The sequence below is a fragment of the Choloepus didactylus genome, chromosome 4 (assembly GCF_015220235.1).
Source record: "Choloepus didactylus isolate mChoDid1 chromosome 4, mChoDid1.pri, whole genome shotgun sequence".
Classification (NCBI taxonomy): domain Eukaryota; kingdom Metazoa; phylum Chordata; class Mammalia; order Pilosa; family Megalonychidae; genus Choloepus; species Choloepus didactylus.
In genome coordinates, this window is record NC_051310.1 from 62,369,104 (window position 1) to 62,384,434 (window position 15,331).

A 15,331-nucleotide genomic window follows, 5' to 3' on the forward strand; every position below is an offset into this window, starting at 1 on the left:
AAACTGCTGCAAAACTGTTATAGAAATCATTTGAATGCTAAGATTATTTTAGTTTCCATAAAGGGAAAACTTATATTGGCTTCTGTTAGGAGCTTGGGGACACTAGTAATTCTGGACACCTGAAATCACTAGTATATTGCGATTACTTCAATTCAATTTCAGGAATTGATATGACTCAAAGCTAAAGGACAGTTCCTATGAGGGCTTTGTATTTCTTGTTCATCTTTTATCCCAGGTTGCAAAGCAAGAAGGTGTATCAGGGCCATCCCCTATTTACATGACCTGGACTCCAATCTCTATCTCTCCAACAACAGGAAACTGTGAAAAGTGCCATTCAGCCTTTCAGCTGCTCACTCTAGAGTTAGCAAATACCTTTAGACAAAAGCAGTCCCATAGTCTGAGACCACCTCTCTGGGCCTCTATCTTCCCTTAGATCTCAACAAGTTTTTACTATCTTGTTAATACTTATACTTTCAAACAAACCTTAATTTTATTTCTAGGTTTTATGATTGTTGCCAGGAAGAATGTTAATCCAAATGACTTAATCTACTATTAATGGAAGCATAAGGCATTCATACCTTATTTCTTTAAGAAGACTTAATAACACTGCTATGGTAGCCGACCTCCATGATGGCCCCTCCAGATTCCTGCCTCCAGATACTCACAACCTTATTTAGTCCTTTCCCACATTATGCTGTGATTGGTCTGCATGACTAATAGAATGCAGCAGAAGTGATGGTATGTCATTTCCTGAGATTAGATTATAAAAGACTGCATCTTCTCTCATAGTCACTTTCTCTTACAATTGGATCACTTGCTTTGGGGAAGACTGTTGTGAGCAGCTCTATGGAAAGGCCCATGTGGCAAGGTTGAAGCCTCCTGCCAATAGCCATGTGAGTGAGCCTGGCAGTGGATACTCCAGATCTAGTCAAGTCTTCAGAGAATGTCCTCCTGGGTGACATCTTAAATATAACCTCATGAGAGACCCTGAGTCAAAACCACCCAGGCTAAGCTACTCCCAAATTCCTGACCATCAAAAACAGTGTGACATATGAACAGACATTTGTACACTGATGTTTGCTAGCAGCATTGTTCACAACTGCCAAGAAACAATCCAAGTGTGGTCCAACAGATGAGTAGATAAACAAAATGTGGTATATACATATGATGGAATACTATGCAGCAGTAAGAAGGAACAAGGTCCTGAAACATATGGCAACATGGACGAACCTTGAAGATATAGTGCTGAGTTAAATAAGTCGGAAACAAAAGGAGAGATATTGTTGTTACCACTTCTATGAACTCCCTGAACAAGGTAAAATCAATGCCTTATAATGTAGAATATTGGAGACCTAGTGATAGACAGAAACTAGTGAAAGGGAATGATAATCCAATATGTTTGGATATGTTAATGATAGTGAATTAAAAGGTATGGGAATGTATAGGAGTGATGATTGTTAATGGGATTATAAGTATCAGAGCTGTATTGAAGGTGAATAGGATTGAAAGGGGTTGTTTAAAGGCATATATCCCAAAGGTCAGCACCACAATTATAGATAGGTGCTTGAATGATATACTTCTAAGGTATGACACCGGTACAAAGAGTTGACAACAGAATGGTATATGGGAAAAATCTATCTATAGCATAACAGGGACCATTATTAATAGGAATACCATAATAGTACCACACAAATACTAAGGACAAATAATTAAGGGCTGAAAAATCTGTGAGGTGTTTTGGGTCATGAGAATTGTTTAAAATGTAGAGTGATGAGGACTGTACAACTAAGTGATGATAATGTGAGATATGGATGGATTATTGTGGATATAACATATGCTATGTGAACTTAGGAACCCTGTACTTTATAAGTCAAGCCCTTGATCTTGAGGCTTTCTCAGGTGAAACTTATGGTTGTAAAGGGGAGGCTAAGTCCACCTATAATTATGCCTAGCAGTCACCTCCAGAGAACCTCTTCTGTTGCTCAAATGTGGACTTTCTCTCTCTAAGCCCAACTCTGCAAATAAATTCATCACCCTTCCCCCAACATGGGACAGGAGCCCCATGGCGATATGGGTTATGGATTTCAAGAATGATCCTGACCCTGGCATTGAGGGATTAAGAATGCCTCTTTAATCAAAAGGCGGAAAAGAAAGGCAACAAAATAAGGTTTCAGTGGATAAGAGAATTCAAATAGAGACAAGAGGCTGTCCTGTAGGTTACTCCTATGCAAGTTTCACCTAGATATGCCAAATGACCACAGTATGATAAACCCAAGTCAACAGTAGTCCCGAAAACCCTAAAGAATACCCAGATCCCTATCTGCGACTCTATAAAAGTTTCAGTCACTAAGTTTATTCTTCAGAAACTTAAATCCTTCAGAGAGCTCCTACAACAGCTAACTCCCAAAACCCAGAGGCAAAGGCCTCTTCAAGACCATTACCCATGTGTCCCCTTTTTGCATAAAGTCGACACCCCTTTTCAACATGAAAAAGTTAGGGTGGTCACTGCCTAGACATCCCCAAAGTTTGGGAAGTGATTAAACTAGAGGAAGGGTAGCAACGGAGAAGATGGAATTTAACAACGGATTACGAGTACTGAATCTCTATATAATTTTCTTTTTCTTATTTGCTAGGGTATTAGAATAGCTAGAAGGAAAGAATTGAAATGGTGGAACTGTAACCCATAGCATCCTTTGAAATTTGTTCTATAGCTACTTGTTAAATTGTAATTTGAAAGTTATCACCTTTTTGTATATGTTATATTTCACAATAAGGAAATAACTGAAACTATGGTACTGTAACTCATAATGTTTTTGGAAATTTCCTATTTAACTACTTGTTAAATCATACTTTGAAAGATATTATCTTTTTGTATATATATTTCACAATAAGGAAATAACTGAAACTGTGGAACTGTAACCCATAACATTCTTTGAAATTTGCTAACTACTTGTTAAATTGCACTTGGAAAATTACCACTTCTATCTATCTATCTATCTATCTATCTATCTATCTATTCCAATCTACAATAAAAATATGATTTAAAAAATAGTGTGACATAAATGTTTGTGCTTGGGGTAATTTGTTATGTAGTAATAGATAACTAATACAGCTCATTTTAATTTATTTTCTATCTGATCCTGTGGTAGGTTGACTTATTTACCCCAGGAATTAAAAAAAAAACATGTTTTTAATCTTAATCCCATTCCTTGGGTGTGAACCGGCTGTAAATAGGATCTTTTGAAGATGTGACTTTTTAGTTAAGGTGTAGCTAACTGAATTAGGATGAGCCTTAATCTTCTTACTGGAGGCCTTACAGAGAGAAAGGCACGGGATGGAGCTGGGAGCAGGAAGTCAGTAGAACTCAGAAGACAAAGGAGAGGATATCACCATGTGACCAGAAGCCAAGGAACCCCAGCATTGCTGGCCAGCCAGAATGCTATCAACCCCAGGAAGAAGCAAGCCTACCAGCCTCTGAAACTGTGAGACAATAAATTCCTGTTAAAACCAATCCATTGTGTGGTTTTGTCATAGCAGCCTGGGAAACTAAGACAGATCAATTAATTCTACTTTGCTCTTTTATCAGTTGTTCAGATTCCTAGGGGTGTTCACATTCCCCCAGGAGGATAAGGCATCTTTGCTGGGGATGTGTACATGGGAGGAGAAGCTGAATTTTGGGCTTAGCTTGGGCTCACTTTGGTAAGCATAGGGTAAAAGGGTCATGCTTCAGGTGGACAGTATTTGGTGTTTAAATTTAGTCCTCTTTCAGGTACTGTTTTCAAAGTGTGTTTGACTTAGTTAGAATCTCCTCATCCTTGGTATATAAAGAGGAGGAAGAGCAAAAGAGAACAATAAGGAACCAGACAGTTTGCTTATACCATCTGTGCCAGTTTGAAAATATTGTGTCCCCCAAATGCCATTATCTTTGATGTAATCTTGTGTGGGCAGACGTTATCAGTGTTGATTAGATTGTAATTCTTTGAGTGTCTCTTTGGAATGCACCCCACCCAGCTGTGGGTGATGACCCTGATTGGATAATTTCCATGGAGGTGTTGCTCCACCCATTCGGGTGGGTCTAAGTTGATCAGTGGAGCCATATAAATGAGCTGACATAACAGAAGGAACTCAGTGCAGCTGTGAGTGATGTTTTGAAGAGGAGCTACAACCAAGAGAGACACTTGAAGAAAGCACAGGAGCTGCAGATGAGATACATTTTGAAGACGGCCATTGAAAGCAGACTCCTGCTCTGGAGAAGCTAAGAGAGGACAAATACCCCAAGTGCAACTAATAGTAACATTTTTGAGGAACTGCAGCCTAGAGAGGAACGTCCTAGGAGAAAGCCATTTTGAAACCAGAACTTTGGAGCACACGCCAGCCGCGTGTCTTCCCAGCTAACAGAGTTTTTCCAGACACCATTTGCCATCCTCTAGTGAAGGTATCCGATTACTGATGTGTTGCCTAGGACACTTTATGGCCTTAAGACTGTATCTGTGTAACCAAATAAACCCCCTTTTATAAAAGCCAATCCATCTCTGGTGTTTTGCATTCCAGCAGCATTAGCAAACTAGAACACCATCCAACCTGATGTTCCTCTGCTCCTGGAGGGGGTTAGCTGATACCCAGCAGCAGGGAACAGGTAATGGTCCACTCAGGTCAATGTATAAGAAAGCAAAGGGCCCCTCCAAAGTCTCTCCCCTGTCCAATATCTTGTTTCTTGCGCTCAACCTGCTTTTGGTGTGACTGGCAACGACCATCTGTTGCCCCAGGAGTCTTGTTTGTTTTATTGGTTGTTTTTAGTTTTATGTTTAACAAATTCATTAATTTTCTTCTGGATTCTGTGACATTTCCAGGGGTGAGTTCAGGGGAGAAAAGCTGATACTTTGCAGGAACAAGAATGTCTTATTTATCTTTTTATTTCCTCATATCTATCTCCTCCTTGTATCAAATAGCATCCAATAGTTATTAACAAAGTTGAATGAAATAAAGAAAAAGAGAAAGAAACATGAACCTTTCAACTAATTAATATATCTGTTTATTAGTCTTCAGGAAAATCTAATGAGAATTTACTTCCACTCACCTGAAATGGCTTCAGGAATGTTTCTTCCATTGCCAGTCTGCCATACTCAGTGAAAAGCTGGAAGGTAAATCACATATATACACACACACACGTACCCAAACAAAACAAAACAAAACAAAACAAAAAAAGGAAACTTCAGTATTTGCGAAATTTTACTTCTTGGTTTTCTTCTATTTGTTTTTTTTCCTAACTGAAACAGAATACTATGTCATTAAGATTACAGTAATCATTTTAATAAAATAAATTAAAAAAAAGAAAAAAGAAAATAAATATTAAACAGAAAATCAGAGCTACAATAATCAGAAATTAAATATTTAAGGACAGGGTACATTTTAAAAATAAAGTTTCAATTTTAAAGTTAACACCTTTTATATTAAAAATGTGGGACAATTATTTGTGGGGAAGATGGAGGGAAAAGAAACATGTTAAATGACCTTTCAAAACAGAATTTGCATAGATTAGACCAGAGATCCATAAACTATGTAATAAATATTTACAAGGTTTGTTGCCCAGGAGATGTAATAGCCTGGTGGCCTGGGCTATTATAAAGGCATATAGACATTTGACTTAAAAGCAGAGAATTCAATACACTGCCTTCCTTAATTCTTATTGCTCCCAGTTGAGATCATGAGGCAAAATGATTTGAGATTTTGTATTGGCAGAAATGCAAGGTTTTAGAACATTGACCTGATGGAGTGACTGACTGGTCCTCTGCTGAGTTTTTAGGCTGGCCGAATGGGTTTCCCTGTATGCATGCAGGAAATGCCACTTCAGACACAGGAATAAGAAGTCACAGTGGTTTCTCAGAGCTGGGGAAGAATGCTGATACAGAGGATTCACATCCCTCGTCCCTTTAGAATAGCTCCCACACCACCACGCCTCTTCACGTGTGAAAGTTAAGAGAGTCTAGATAGCAAATGGTAAAACCTTTACTAGGCATCTGATTAATGTGATTAAATGAAAGTCTGAAACATCATCCTTAAAGGGCCCCTGATCAAAGGATGAGAAACTTTCATTAGAATCATTTTCTAACATAATTTGAATTCACAATGTCTTCTAAGGAAGACCGAGATGTTGTCAGTTATGGCACAATTTTTAAATGACCTCACAAAAAAAGATGACTAACTCACTATTAAGTCCAAAATCAATCCTTTTATAGAAACCCCTAGATTGGTATTGAAACAATGCTATGTCATTGGCTCAGAAAATAGTTGGGCTATAGTACGTGCCCGAAGAAGTAATTTTTCTTATTATGAGAAACATCTAACAATTATTTAGTGTATTGTCTATTTGTTAAAAATGGTCAGTGTGGTATATAAAATACATTTGGGAGCGATGCTGATGTGAACCCAGCTGACATTTATAACATCATATGTTACTACTCAACCCTTATCCTGCTCTATCATCCTTTGTTATCTGTTAAACTTGCACATTTTTCTATGTGGCCGTGCTTGTCAAGGTAAAATAATGTATTGAAAGCAAAATTTTCTATGAAATATACAGATAGAAACTACCAGAGAAATATTAGGTATGGTTATGTAATCAAAAATAACAGACTGAAGAAGAGCAGAGATTATTAACAAAGATGTGAACTATCTATAAAAAATATCTAACCTTTTACTTCTTTGAGATTTAAATGCTGGGAGAGTGGAAGGAGCACTAAGCCCAGTCAGATGATTCAGGTTTTTGTCCCCATTCTAATCACTAACCAGCTTTATGAATTTTGGCAAGACACTTATTACCTCAGCATCAGTTTCCTCATCTATAAAATGTGAATGATAAATTAGGTGGTCACTGAGGTCTCTTCTAGATCTAAAAAAAATTCTACAAGTTATCATCAGGTAGCCCTTCATAGTTCTTAGCTATAAAGTGCACAACAGGAAAAAAAATCCAGTATATATCATACTAATAATAACTAAATCTCTTACTTTTGGACCTGAGCTTATCATTTTGGTTCATTTTTAAACCAAAGATTCTTTCCCGACTCAATTTTCCATTATTTTCACATATAGGGCATAACTATCAGCTTTACTGAAATTACGGAACTTGAAAAATGAATTAGAATGAACATAACCAAAAAGAGCCTGAAAAAGAAGTCTGGAAATAGGACATCCCCCATTTGGTTATGTTTCTCAACCTTTCAAATTGTTTGGTTTACCAGAGTAGAAGGAGGCCCAACAAAATTATAAAGTTCTGGTATTCATGCTTAAAAGGTTACCAAGCATACAAAAAAGAGGATAAATATTATTACCTGGAGGTGCTGAAGATCATCCTCCTGGACATTTTGGGATAAGTTATATACCTTGATTAAGATAAAGTCAAAATGAGAAAATAATTAACATCATTCTAAGCACTTATTTTGTCATTTTATATTTTTCTAAATATCAGTTGTCACAAAATCAAACTGTCTTACATGCATTCTTTTATAACGGCATTTATAAGCTCTTTAGTGGGAAGTAAAGGAAGCTTGAGGGGCCATGTACAATGATCATAAGATTGGTCTGGAAATACAATAACCACCTGCTCTGGAAACAGAATATTAAAATTATTTTATGAACCTAATTTAACAATTCGTCAATAAGAATGATTATTCTTCTGAACACACCAAAATAATAGCAATCTAAATCTGAGGAACCCATATGGAAAATTTTGCTTTGAAAAATTAAGTTGACTTTTTCACAAATGATTATTTTATTTATATCTATAGAAAGTTCCATCACATAGAAGCTGGGTTCTGAATATTATGCTCACATCCATATACATATGCATTATTGCTTCATTAACAGATCACAGCACAAAGGTGACATTCTTTTTTTCCTTTTTCTAAAAATTAACATTATTTACACACACTCTATATCCACCAAACATACTTTATTTGCTCATACACCTTTAGAAAAAAATTCAGCCTTTCTTCTTCCTTCTGTCCATCTCTAACCACACAGACTCTGCAGCTTGTGATGCCTTAATTGTCATTTCACTAGTCCTATTCTCCCTACTCACTGATCCTTACCTCATTATTTCAGCCTTGTTTTACATCCTGAATCCTTTGCCTCTGCTGCCTTTTTAAGCTACCTTGCCTATTGATCTTCTCTATTTCTTGACCATCCTTCTCTTTTTGCTCTCTATAGTGATTAAAAACCATCTAAAAACCATCTTAAATGTGTCCTATGGTTTAGTAAAATCTCCAAGGACTTTCAGGACAATTTAGAAAATCTACGATAACCTCAAAAACAATACTCAAGAAAGAAAAGGAAATAAAAAAGGAAAGGAAAGGGAGATAAAAAATTTATATAAAAACATTTACTCTCCTAAATGTTTATTAAGGTATTTTAAAAAGCCGTGAACACACAGTAATGTTTTCATAGTTAGAAATGTTTCCTCTGGCTATGTAAAACAAAAACTTATATTTATAAAACTTGTTTCATTAAATATAACTTAAAATAGGAGATACCAATGTGTCTGCATATATTAAAAGATTAAATATTATTGAGTTTATTATAGACTTCAAGCAGAAAAAATTATAGACAATGTAGCCATTTCTGACTATAGCAGGTAATTTGAGAACTGATCAATTATTAGACTACAGTAACAAAAACAACTCTACTCTAATAGAATTCATAAGAACTGGCATGCTAATTGAGCCAAATAACATGTGATTTACCATTGCTGTTGTTTGTTCCACTATGATGCTTTTATAGAAACATATATATTCATAATTTTAATTGAAGAAACATCCACAAAAATGGATTTATTTTATTCCATACCTGTATTGAGCTGATCATTGTGCTAAGGGCAAATACTGTGGCCGAATCTCTCAAAGTTGACTGACTATCAAAAGTTCCCTGAGTATCCATCAATAACACTGCAACCTACAGATAAGTAGAGTACATTGCTGATATTTTATACAACACATAAGGCATTTGGGTTACCACAACATCAATACCACAAGAACTAAATAAAACCATTATTAATGTATACTTAATATGTAATTTCTTACATGTGTCATGAGTGCCACAGAAAATCAAATTATTACTTAGCTGCTTATTACTGTAATGATTAATTTTCACTGGCAATCCAACATAACAGAACTTAATACAGCAACTGAATAAAAGTAAAGATATTAGCCTGATGATCTGCTGTTCTATTGGCCTTATGATTTCATCTACCCTCAGGGAGAATGTAATAGGATGTTAACCCACCCTCTTTAAGCTTCACGTCAAATGGCCCAAAGTAGTTTTTAAAAGAGCATTTTAAAGGATCTTGAAAAATGGTGATTGTTGCAAATGAAACTCAGTTTTATTTAAGACATTAACACCATACCTTTTTACCATCAGGTTTATTGATAAGGAAGATTTCACTCCATATCTGGATGCCTGTGGTCTCTCGTTCAGATCCACCTCTCCATGAAAAACCTGTCAACGGTTCATTGTAATCTCCAATCCAATCAACTGATTCCTATAAATTAATAAAGTTTATGATGTGGAACCGGATATGATTGCATAGTTCTTCCATTCACCCACTCCAATTCTCATCTCTTTCCCAGTCTAGTCAGAAGGAAACTACATACGTACATCTCTTGCATACTTTATTTAATCATCCAAAAAGAATTATAGAGGAGCAACTATCCACCACATTTGGTTCTAGGTACTGGGAATGCAAAGATGAAAAGGTATCATTCCAGACCAGAAAAAGTTCATAGCCTAAAAGGGAGATAGACATACTAACAAATCATTATGATGCCATGCCAAATGGGGGTGTTTATAAGGCTTAAATAGAAGCAGGAAAAGAAGTACCTAACTCTTGGTCAGGTCTTCACAGGAAACAGGGAGAATGCAATAGGATGCTAACCCACCCTCTTTAAGCTTTATGTCAAATGGCCCAAAGTAGTTTTTAAAAGAGCATTTTAAAGGATCTTGAAAAATGGTGATTGTTGCAATTGAAACTCAGTTTCATTTAAGACATTAACACCATACCTTTTTACCATCAGGTTTATTGATAAGGAAGACTTATCAATAAACCTTCTGAGCTAAGATTTGAAGGATATTTAGGAATTTTCCAGGTGAGCAAACAGGAAGGGCATTCCAGAAAGAAAGAAACAAAGGTATGAGGGAGCATTTTATGTCAGGATATATACAAAAGCTTTGCTATTGCTTAAGTCTCAAGATGGCAGTGTGGGGGGACATGAGTGGCAGGAAAGGCTAGGCAGATGGCCAGATTCTGAAAGGTCTTGTGAGGTGCCTAAAGGGGTCAGATTTTCTCCTTCAGGCAATGGGGGGAATTACGTAGATGCACAGATGGAATATCATCATAGCTGAACCAGAGCCAGGGCAGTGAAAATGAAGAGGTGGGTTACTGGTATAAGTGGGATTTGGGAAGCCAAAGGAAGAGACAAGAGAAGGAACTGTCAATTGTATGAAGACTGGAGAAAGATCAAGTAAGATAAGACTGGAAAATATCACTTAAGATTTAGTAATTAGGTCGTTGGTGACCTTGGTTAATGTAGTTACACTTACTTTGATATTTTGGTAGAGATAGTAAGTTATCAGTTTTTGGAAGACTTCATTAAATAATCCTCAAATCTAAAACTCCTACAAACTAAAAAATAAACAACTTGACTAATTAAGTGGAATTTCAGTACAGAATTCTTGAATTAATAAGTCTTTATAGACTGGCATACAAGAAAATTTTTAGTTTTATTTGACTTGTTCTATAAAACATTTTAGGCTTATATAAAGAGATCAATTTTGGTTCTTTTATAAACTGGCTCCATTATCTGGTTTCCCTCTATTCAATCTTATTTTTCTTACCTTCAATACATAATTTCCACTCTAGGGAAAAAGGTATAACCTATGTTTACTGCATATACCATACTCATTCCAACTGCCACAGCTTTTCTCCTGTTTGTCTTAATCCAGAATGTCCCCCTTGCCCCTCTTCTGATCCAGACCTTTTACATCTTCAAAGTCCATCCTAAGTCCCAACATCTCTATGAAGCTTTCCTTGATAACTCCTGCCTATACAGATATGCCCTTCCCTGAACTTCTAATGTTGCTTACATTCAGAGATATGTCGATTAGCATTTATGATGCTCTAAATATTTCATTTACCTTAGTTCTGTCTTCTCAGCTAAACCATGATATACCTAACTGCGGAATCTTATGTCTTCTTTAATATCTGTCATAGTGCCTAGCACAATGCAGGGCATGTAGCAGGTAGTCAATACTTAATACCGAAGTAATAATTGAAATTAGTCTAATAAAGTGATGCCTGGGAAACAGTCACAGAGCACATACTTTAATGAATAAATGGTGATGATTAGGAATTAGCATAATGATATCATTAATGTAACATCAACTCAGGTCAATGATCTACATGAGATATTTAAAAAAACACTAAGCCTGAAAATTATTTTGAAAGACAAGGAAAAAACCCACAAATAGTTACTTTGGCAAATACATAACTTAGCTTGTTTCATTCAGGCATGCAATCATTCATTTATTCAAAAATTATTCATTGATTACTATGTGCCAGGTATTATGCTAGGTGTAGAATAAGCTTAATGACACCTTTTCTGCTATGAAGGGCATAAGTTGTTACGTAAGAAATCTAATTTTGCCATTCTTATATGAATGATAATTATACATGCAGAAATAAAAGTAGAATTTGGTGTAAGCAAGGCCAGTGATACATGCCCTAATGTAAGGAACAGCAAAACAAATATTTATAGTCTTTCTTGCTTTCTGAATGCTCTACTAGGTACAAAAAAAGAGGGAAAAACAAAACAAATCTGGTATACTTTAATCTGGGCAAATGCTACTTACCACAAGCAGCATGACAAGTGTTATTGAGTATTTTATTCCAATGTTTACATAACAGTTAAAACTAAGAATATGGCTAAAATTGTATAATCCCAAAGAGTGGAAAGCACATTGATTTTTGTTCATTCAATTTTTCCATCTGTGTTAAGTAACATACTAACATTCGTATGCTAGAAATAGGAAGTGGTAAGAGTTTTGTTTGCTTTCAAAGCTGGAATTATTTTGGATGTTCTGTTCTTGATTTGTTGGAACTGAAGTTAGAGATGGAAGATGTTAGTTAAAGTTAATATTGTAAAATTGTTCAAAAATACCTCAAATATAAAATATCAATCCAAGATGAATAGTTGTGGTATAAATACATAATATAAAGTTTCTTTGCCTAGTGTGTCTATTCTGCCTCAATATCCATATTTACACCAGAATCATTATGAATAAAAATGGATAAAAAAATACCATTATTCTCTCCATTCTCCATCTTCTGTTCCCCAACTCCTGTCTCCTATTTGTCCTGTTTTTGTTCATCCTAGGTCCCTTGGATGCTCTAAATAGTTCATTTATCTTAGTTCTGCCTCCTCAGCTAAACCATGATATATCTAACCTAACTGTTGTCTCAAACGTTGTATCATTGTTAGTGGCCTCTGAGGGTGGGCTAAGGATGGGGACTGACTGGGAAAGGACAAGAGGAAACTTTCTTGGGTAATAGTAATGATCCATATCTTGATAGTTTGGGCTATACATGTATATGTATTTGAAATATCAGCTAGTATACACTTATGGTTTATGCATTTCATCATATGTAAATTTTATCTTAAAAGCAAAATCTATAAACAAATACTGATATATATGATATACAATAATGATATATATGATAAAGTATTTAGGAGGAGCTGTACTGATATCTGCAATTTACTTTGAAATGCATCAAAAAATAAGATGGATTGATGGATAGAGAGAGGGGTGGATAGATGGAGATACATGCAGTAGAGCAAAAATGTTAATGTGAATGGTAGAATCTAAGTGGGCATACCTGTATGTTCACTGAAAACTTCTTTAAACTTTGCTATATTCTTAAAAATTTTCATAATAAAATGTTGGAAGGAGGTGATTTCAATTAAAAAGTTATGACAAAAGTTATTTGACATTTTAAACACTGTAAGATATGAAGTTTGTATCATATCACTATGATGTATCATTCTGAAAAGATTAAAAAAATAAGTTCTGTGGGAAATGCAGCAAAGCACTGAGGTTGAGATGGATATATCATAGCATTTTTTTAACTGGTTCATATTTGGAGTAAATAGAAATGGAAATATTGAACACAAAAACACAAAGTGACAGAAGCACAGAAACAAGAAAGCTTTTTAAAGCACCTTTTACATACCTGGTTGTACATGTATCTTAACATGAAGTCCATGAGAAATGATTTTCCTTTTCTAAATGCTCCGGCAACAGATACGGCAACGACCTCCTTATCTCTGACAGCCTCTGAGAGAAGGATCCGATTTAGTGCAGTTTCATCCAACTCGAAGGAATGGTCATCTTTGACAATGAGGACTTGGACTGGTCCTGCCTTTTTCACTGGCTCCTCCTCTTCTGAGCTCCATTCGTATGTCTTTTCTGAAAACCCACCTGTTGAACAAAGCAGCTTCTAGGTTCAGCTGAACATCTTAAAATACCAAGAAATGTATATATATCTCTCAACTCTCAACTATGTGAAACAGAATCACAGTGAAATTAGAAATGTTCATTTTAATGACATATATTAATGTCATTCACATCATTTCCCAGAAAGACTTACATTTGGTCCTTCTGAGCATCTGATTGAATCAAATAGAACTTTTCAAGAAACCTCTAAGTCAGTACAAAGATCTCTGCTGACGAGTGAGAAAGAAATCAAAGCAAAAGACTCTATTTTGGAGCAGAGGAGTAAAATGGCTTTAGTTCATACTTTCTTCATCCCTAGAACTAAGCTTAGTTATTCACATTAAGAATCCTTGCAACACTTATTAAAGCCAAATATATTTAGGAAATATACAGAATCACTGATTCTTGAGGTTGGAATAAGCCTCTAAGTCAACTAGTTGTCTCCCTTAATGCATGAATCCCATCTATAAGATCCTAGACTCCTAGCTGTCTAAAAGTATTCCTTACAGCAATGGAAGTTATAGATAAGTAAATTGAGTCAGGTCAGATTTCAAACGACTTTCAAATCCATGGCAAGGAGATCTGGACGTAATTCAATAAAAAACAAGACACTTTTAGGCTTCTTTATGTGCAAATTTTGCATAAAAATTGTGTGACCTTGATAACTTGTTAACTTCTCTAAGCCTCAGTTTCTTCATCTGTAAAATGAAGATGACTAAGAGCACCTATTTTATAGAGTTGTAAGGATTGAGTTAATATGCAAACTGCTGAGAACAGTGCTTGCCACATAGTAAACTCATTAAGGTGAGCTTCGTCATTGTCATTATCATCATCACCACCATTACCTTGGGATTATGGACTGAAATGAGAATTCCTGGAAAGAGTTTCTTCCTATTTTCTATAACTGTGTGTGTGTGTGTTTTCAGGGTTTCTATTTAATTGGTAGAGATGCTATTTTTGACAGAGGTCAACTTTTAGAAGTCATCCTTAATATAGAAGAAATTTAGAAGTGGACCTTGACATTTGTGGTAAATTGCAAAAACAGCCTTCATGTTTCATTCCTTGTATCCACTGCTTTTGCAATGGAACTTTGTAATGTCCTCCCACTTTGACACTGGGGTCAACCATGTGACTTGCTTTGGCCAATGGGGTAATATCAGACATGACACAAGCAGGGGCCTGAAAAAGCATTTGTGTGATTCCATTTTGCTGTTTTGCCTCTGCCACATACCACAAGAATATACCCAGACTAGGATGCTGCAGCCTGAGGGACACCTGGAGCAGAGGCAAATTGTTCCAACTGTCCCAGCCAAGGCTAGCAGCAAGCTGACCCCCAGCCATATGAGGAAACCCACCAAGATAGGCAGAGTAGCCTAACAACAATCGCAACATGTGATCAATAAATGCTTATTGTTTCATGTCTCTGAGATTTTCAGATTGTTATGTAGCCTAACAGCCAATAAATAACAGATACAGCATTCAACTTCTTTTAGAAAGGCAGTATAGTGTAGTGGTTAAAAGCCCAGGATCTGGAACCAAGTTACTGGGATTCTAATCCTGGATCCATCATTTCTTAGCTGAGTAACCATAGGCAAGTTATTTAACTTCTCTGGGCCTACCTCATAAGGTTGTTATGAATCAAAATATGTATTTAAAGTACTTAGAACAGTGCTTGGCACATAGGAAATGCTATTAACGTTATTAAAGATGAGAGAACTAAAGCCAAAGATGTAACTGACCTTGCCCAAGAGAAGGAAATGGAATTCCTATACCAGGCAGTCTACCATGGATG

At 35.9% G+C, this 15,331-nt stretch overlaps 1 protein-coding gene across 4 annotated transcripts in view; it reads right to left on the reverse strand.

The window, feature by feature from the left end:
* The window catches only part of ATL1 (atlastin GTPase 1), a 146,143-nt gene that overhangs the window by 52,324 nt on the left and 78,488 nt on the right, over nucleotides 1-15,331 (reverse strand). For 3 of the 4 annotated variants that reach the window (XM_037832751.1, XM_037832752.1, XM_037832753.1), the window contains 5 exons: nucleotides 13,277-13,524; nucleotides 9,398-9,532; nucleotides 8,842-8,946; nucleotides 7,329-7,379; nucleotides 5,078-5,134 (listed from right to left, as the gene is read on the reverse strand). In XM_037832751.1, coding sequence (XP_037688679.1) covers nucleotides 5,078-5,134; nucleotides 7,329-7,379; nucleotides 8,842-8,946; nucleotides 9,398-9,532; nucleotides 13,277-13,524 — 596 coding nt within the window. Of the gene's footprint in view, nucleotides 1-5,077; nucleotides 5,135-7,328; nucleotides 7,380-8,841; nucleotides 8,947-9,397; nucleotides 9,533-10,050; nucleotides 10,077-13,276; nucleotides 13,525-15,331 lie in introns of those variants that run through there. The other variant, XM_037832755.1, reaches the window with a different exon arrangement.